We start from the raw sequence: 6,868 nt of genomic DNA, 5'->3' as shown, positions 1-6,868 counted from the left end.
TGGAGTTGAGGTAGAAGATCAGCCATGATCTGATTGAATGGTGGAGCAGACTCGAGGGGTCGAATGGCCGACTCCTGCTCCTATTTCTTATGTTCTTATGTAATACGGTACTATCTCTTACTCTAGTGCTGTCTCTCCCAATCCTTTGTGCACCTTATTTCTCCTTTCTAATACCACATCCTGGTGCCCATCCCCTGCCAAATTAGTTAAAACCCTCCCTAACAGCACTATTTCAATTCAAGTATTTATCCAACTCATTTGAATGTTATTATTGAATCTGCTTCCACCGTCCCAACAAGGGGAAACTCGACCCCTTCTTGTACTGAACTTCGCAGCCAAGCAAAGGATTTATTCTCAAATAACACAGAGTCAACACTCGACATGAATTTACACCGATTTTATCTTTGATTACTGAAGAATTTAAAGTGCCAATAAATCCGACATTTACTGCAATTCAAAAAGCATAACCATTAACGGGAAGCTCTGATTTATAATCGAGATTAAAAAGGAAATTTAAAAACCTGTAAATGCTGGAAATTCTGGGAGCTCACAGCGGAGCAGTCAGCACCTGCCCCGAATTTCTCATCCCTCCCTCGGTTAACGCCTCCCTCCCGTTCCTGGGTCTCCCAGCTCCGGTTGCACAGGATAGGCTGATGCGGGGCGGTGGGAGGGCGGACTGGGCGTGGGTCCGAGTGTTAGAGGGAGCGAAGGCGGTTCAGAGCCCAGCACATGGGGACCGAGAGAGCGGAGAGCGGCCACCGGACCAGGGGCAGAGAGACCATCAGGGACAGAGACCCGCGGGGAAAGAGAGAGCTTCGGACATCTACAGGGAAAGAGATCCACTGAGATAGAGGTCCAGAGGGACAGCGATACACAGGATAAAAATCCAGAGGGACAGAAATCCACTGATTTGAAATCCAGAGGGACAGAGATCCACTGATTTGAAATCCAGAGGGACAGAGATCCACTGATTTGAGATTCAGAGGGACAGAGAGATCCGTTGGGAAAGAGCTCCAGAGATCTACGGGTCAGGGATATCTGCAGGGAGAGAGATTCTCAGAGAGAGAGATCTACAGGACACAGAGATCTTGTCAGAGAGAGAGATCTAGGGGCCGATTTTAGCCCTGACCAACCACACTGAGGGAGGAGAACAACTTAATCGGGCGAGGGTAACATCAGAGAAGTGCCAGTAACTGGGAGAAGATCAGTCCGAGAGGTCGCTGCGAGGAACTTCCATCTCAATGAATCTCAGTGGCGGAGAAACTGGATGTTAAGATTTGAAAAGGTGGCTGGAACTCCTGAAGAATTTAATCGGTGCTGGAATTTTTTAAATGACCAACCTGCCATTGACTTTCCCAGATCTATTTTAATTTTGTGTTGGTATAAAATCTGTAAGACACTGAATGAATCATGAACACAACAGAGGAAACCCAGTGGACAACCCCAGGCAATGTGCCTCCTGGCGCCATCCTGATGAACTCGGCCGCTAAAATCGCCACCTCGGTTGTCTACGGGACACTCTTCATTTCTGGGATGGTCGGCAACCTCCTGGTGATCTGGGTCATCTGGATTTTGAAAAATAAAACCTGCATACAGAGGAGTTTGAGCCACCTCATGGCCAGCATGGTCTGCTCCAACCTCCTCACCTTGACCATCGGGCTCCCCGTTGAGTTGTACGGCATCATCTGGTGCCCGCACCCCTGGCCATTCGGAAACGTTGGCTGCAAAGGTTTCTACTTGCTCTGGGAGATATGCAGCTACGCGACGATATTCAATGTCTTGACCTTCAGCCTGGAACGCTATCTGGCCATCTGCCATCCAATACAGGTCAAGGTGATGGCGACATCAAGGACCAAGAAGCTAATTGGGTTGGTCTGGGTCATGGCTACCATCACAGGGCTGCCTGTTGCTTTTGCAATCGGTGTTGAAGATGCCTGGAAGCCCTTCAGGTCGGGAGGTGAGACCAGTCCACCCCTCTACATCTGTACTAATATTTCTGGAAGAAAGGTTCTCTTCGAGCTGGTTATCTATATCTCCTTCTCTCTCTACGTTCTGGTTCTCCTGCTGGTTGCTTTGAGCTGCAGACAGATGATTAAAACCCTCCTCAAAGACCGACCTGTGTCTATCGCACTTTATAGGACAAACTCCACAGGCAAGATCCTGCCAAAGTTTAAGGAGATAAGAAGGCAAAATGTGGTGATGTTGGGTGAGTATTACATAGAGGAATTTGCAATGCGTCTTTGATCCCTTGAGGTATTTCTCGCAGTGAGTAGGAGGATAGAATAGAAGATTGTGAGAGAAGTGAAGAGAGAGAGAGACAGTGAAGTGGAAATTAATTTGATTGGTTCCTTAGAAATTTGAGCCAATCAGGCTAAATTAATTGTGGTAATTGGTTCCACAATAACAACAACTTGTATTTATATAGCACCTTTAATGTAGTGAAACATTCCAAGGCGCTTCACAAGAGCGATTATCAGACAAAATTTGACACCGAGCCACATAAGGAGATATTAGGACAGATGACCAAAAGATTGGTCAAAGAGGTCGGTTTTAAGGAGCGTCCTAAAAGGAGAGAGAGGTAGAGAGGCGGAGAGGTTTAGGGAGGAAATTCCAGAGCTTAGGGCCCAGGCAGCTGAAGGAAGGACAAGATTTGGAGATTTGGGGAACAAGGTCCTGATCCCCCTGCCCCCCCCCACAAAAGGATGCCTGAAAGACATCCAACTCGATATTGGGTGGGGCCATTTTACAGGCCTCCCTGGCCTCCACCAGGCATTACAACAACAACAACAACTTATATATTTATATAGCGCCTTTAAAGTAGTAAATGTCACAAGGCGCTGCACAGGAGTATTTTAAGACAACAAATTTGACACCAATCCACATAAGGATAAATTAGGGCAGGTGACCAAAAGCTTGGTCAAAGAGGTAGGTTTTAAGGAGCGTCTTAAAGGGGGAGAGAGAGGTAGAGAGGCGGAGAGGTTTAGGGAGGGAATTCCAGAGCTTTATGGGCCCAGGCAGCGAAAGGCACAGCCACCAATGGTGGAGCGATTAAAATCGGGCGTGTGCAAGAGACCAGAATTGGCCAGAGATCCAGGGAAGTTTTAACCTTTCAGGAAGTTTTCAATGTGGGACTGGTCTCAAAACATTTAATATATTACTAGCTGATCTCCTGTAGCATTGATCGCATGATTCAGAGGATATTTTAAAGCGCGAAGACAAAAATGTGACAGCTAAAGAGTAGCAGCACACAATTTCTGTAAACACCATATTTATAGAAGTAAACATGATGCTTATAGGAATTCTGCACTATATATAAGACTTTTAATAACACTCACCTCTGTGTCAGAAGGCTATGGGCTCAAATCCCACTCCAGGGACTTGAGCACCAAATCTAGGCTGACGCACCAGTGCAGTGCTGAGGGAGCACCGCACTGTCGGAGGTGCTGTCTTTCAGATGAGACGTTAAACCGAGGCCCCGTCTGCTCTCTCAGGTGGATGTAAAAAATCCCATGGCACTATTTTGAAGAAGAGCAGGAGAGTTCTCCCTGGTATTCTGGCCAATATTTATCCCTCAACCAACATCACTAAAATAGATTATCTGGCCATTATCACATTGCTGTTTGTGGGAGCTTGCTATGCACAACTTGGCTGCCGCGTTTCCTACATTACAACAGTTACTACAGTTCAAAAGTACTTCATTGGGTATAAAGCGCTTTCGGACATCTTTAGGTCGTAAAGGGCGCTATATAAATGCAAGTTCCTTCTTAATAACTAGTCAAACTCCCATGGCATTGCTTAGATTAGGTGGAATAAATGGTATTTTGTAACAGGCTGAGAGAGGTTAAAATGGAGAAAAGAAGAATAACAAGCATTCTTGTTTGAAGTAATAGCACCATCTTATGGAGAAACTAAAATTTGCAGGCTTTACCATTACTGTGTGACCTATTGACTTGAATAGACAGGAAGTGTGATAGTGTGACTAAGGCTGTTTTATATGGCTGTGTATAGTGACACCACTATTCCTGGCCAGAATGGAGATGATAGGGTAATTCCCCCGTCAATAGCGCCCAGTGACTGCTGTAAGTGACTGGGACTGATTTTACGAACATAATTTGTGTTATGTAACTATCCTCCACTCACTGTATTTTGCTGGAGAAATAATCCTGCTTTTATCGGGAGCTCTGCTGTAGTTTCATCATGAGTTCTGTTTGCTATTGTTTGGTGTTTAAATAGACTCTGTTTGCTGAGTAAATAGACTCTGTTTGCTGAGTAAATAGACTCTGTTTGCTGTGTAAATAGACTCTGTTTGTTGTTTGCTGAGTAAATAGACTCTGTTTGCTGAGTAAATAGACTGTAAACTATACTGTTTGCTGTAAGTCTCACCACACCTCAAACTCATTGGCTGACACAGTGGTGTCAATACTCACTTTGGTTTTATATACACTAGTTGATCTCCCATGGCATTGCATATGGGTAGTCAAGATCAAGTGTAGCCTTCAGGTGAAGTGGGGTTAGAGGGTGGGGAATAGTTGGACCAGAGCGCATAGATGTAATTCAACCCCCACTTTAAAGTCATAATTGGGAGAAATTGATCCAGCGCTGGCAACCAGCGCCAGTGAGCGGCACGCCTGGAACCCTCTTTCCAAGACTTCAGCCTGAGGCTTTCTAAAAACAGGGCCTCAGGCCTCACCCTCATCTACATAAAACTGGCAAGCGGCAGACGCCACTTGGACATCCTGGGGCTTTCGCAGCATCAGTCAGCTCAGACATCGAGCTTGTGGCTCGGGCAGCCATGCCTTGTAGCTGGCCACTGGGAGGTGTGAGGTGAGGTACCGGGTGACTGTGTCTTCGATTTTCCTTCCTTTCCTGTGGGAAACCATTAACATGAATCTTGTCATTCATGTGGAAATTACTTATGAAATAATACTGGGCGGCCTGCTGGTGGCGCTGTCCAGGGAGAGTATAAATACTCGGGCATGGGCCCAGCTTGCCCAGGACATTCTTTAACAGGAACTAGTGAAGGACACAACTAGATCTCCATGTTGAAAAACAGTTGATTAAAGCCTTGTTTAATACTCAGACCAAGTGCCTCGTAGTTTCCTTACGTCAACCATCTGGTCTCCCCTCAGCACCTCTCTGGATGAGGGTTCAAGGGCCAAAGTCATGTCCATCCAACCCAATGAGACAGCCATCAGAGCACCAACAGTCTGCACCACTGTGCTGTTCTTTGCTTTGTATCCCTTTAAGAAAGACAACTTCATCAAGTACTTCCCACTGTCCAGGGCCCCAAACACCCCTTCCAGGTGAAACAGCGATTTACTTGTACTTCTTGCAATCTAGTATACTGTATTCGCTGCTCACGATGCGGTCTCCTCTACATTGGGGAGACCAAATGCAGATTGGGTGACCGCTTTGCGGAACACCTCCGTTCAGTCCGTAAGGGTGACCCTGAGCTTCCGGTCGCCTGTCATTTTAATTCACCGCTCCATTCCCACTCGGACCTCACCGTCCTTGGCCTCTTGCATTGTTCCACGGAAGCTCAATGTAAATTCGAGGAACAGCACCTCATCTTCCGATTAGGCACTTTACAGCCTTCCGGACTCAATATCGAGTTCAACAATTTCAGATCATACTCTCGGCCCCTATTACATTTTTACTTATATGTTTTATCCACCCCTTTGTTTTGGTTTTTCCCTCCCCCCCCCTTTCCTTTTTTTTCTCTCTTCCACATGGCAGCTGTCTCCCATTCTGCCAGAACATTTCACACCTAATCTAGAGCCGTCTTTTGTCTCCACTAGTCCTATCACCATCTCGTCTCGTTTTGAATACCTCTTAATGTCTCTTCTCTTTTGTTCTCTCCCAGCCTGGCCTCTTAATCTATTTCATTCCCTGTGCCTCTTTAGTTTTGATAAAGGGTTTTGACCCGAAACGTCGACTCTAATTTCTCTCCACGGATGTTGCCTGGCCTGCTGAGTTTTTCCAGCATTTTCTGTTGTTATTTCATCAAGTACTGAGTCACTTAGGTTTGGCCGCACTGTACTGTTATAGTATATTGTTGTTCTATACAGGTTGCATCGTTGGAGCATTGGCCATTTGTTGGGTTCCATTCCAGGCGAGGCGTCTAATGACAGCTGTGCAGTCCAAAACCCAATGGACAGAATATTACTACAGATCCTACCTGGCCATGCAGCCCGTTACCAATACTTTCTATTACCTCAGCTCAGCAATCAACCCTTTCCTTTACAACATGTCCTCCAAGCAGTTCCGCAAGGTGTTTGTGCAAGTACTGAGAGGCTGCTGTGGGTCCAGCTCAGTCCCAGCAGAGCATCGGAGGAACTCGCAGTTGGATTCGAAACAAGAGTCTGCCTCATTAAATGGGAAGCCATCCTTATCCAAGTTCGAAGGAGCTGAGAGTGAAAGGGGGGAATCCTCTCACTGACCAATCCCCATGTTTGCTCTTGTGTGAGGTAAATATGTTCCAGATTATATAAAAGTTTGGGATTTTTAAGAGGGTCATGTGGCCAAATCAAGCCAAGGTCTCCGCTGCTGCCATTTTAGATTAATCAAATTTTAACTGGTTGCAGCACCTGGCTGGAATCCTGCCTCGCAGAAGACAAGTTTCCAGCTATTTATGGGAGAATTAAAAATAAAATCTATTTTTTTCTGATTGCTAGATGGTTAATTAAGGGGAGGTGCGGTGCTGCAAGTGAGGGGCGTGTGGGAACAAGTCCCACTTTGCACAGATCCTGATTTGAGCCATATCATCGTCAGGCAGAGGCTCAGTCTATGCAGTCTCCTGGTGAGGTGCCAGGAATATTGTAGTGGGGAGAATCAAGCCTGGGGAAGTCCCTGTCACCTCCTGGCTCTA

General features: G+C 46.2%; 1 protein-coding gene across 1 annotated transcript; it reads left to right on the top strand.

Annotated features, from left to right (window-relative positions):
• Positions 1-1,119: 1,119 nt before the first annotated feature.
• On the top strand, positions 1,120-6,545 carry LOC147101022 (G protein-coupled receptor 39-like). The gene is made up of 2 exons (XM_085966693.1): positions 1,120-2,206; positions 6,069-6,545. The coding sequence occupies exons 1-2, from the start codon at positions 1,411-1,413 to the stop codon at positions 6,437-6,439; spliced, it is 1,167 nt and encodes a 388-aa protein (XP_085822819.1). The 5' UTR covers positions 1,120-1,410; the 3' UTR covers positions 6,440-6,545.
• Positions 6,546-6,868: the final 323 nt, after the last annotated feature.

This window comes from Somniosus microcephalus, chromosome 24 (genome assembly GCF_052327205.1).
Source record: "Somniosus microcephalus isolate GS21.2 chromosome 24, FLI_Smic_1.0, whole genome shotgun sequence".
NCBI lineage: Eukaryota > Metazoa > Chordata > Chondrichthyes > Squaliformes > Somniosidae > Somniosus > Somniosus microcephalus.
Note: the sequence above shows the minus strand (reverse complement) of the source record. Positions and strands in the feature narration are given on the sequence as shown.

Coding starts and splice junctions, on each gene's coding strand:
- LOC147101022 (XM_085966693.1), top strand. CDS start 1,411: ATGAACACAACAGAGGAAACCCAGTGGACAACCCCAGGCAATGTGCCT. Junction 2,207..6,068: donor GCAAAATGTGGTGATGTTGG/GTGAGTATTACA, acceptor TGTTCTATACAG/GTTGCATCGTTGGAGCATTG.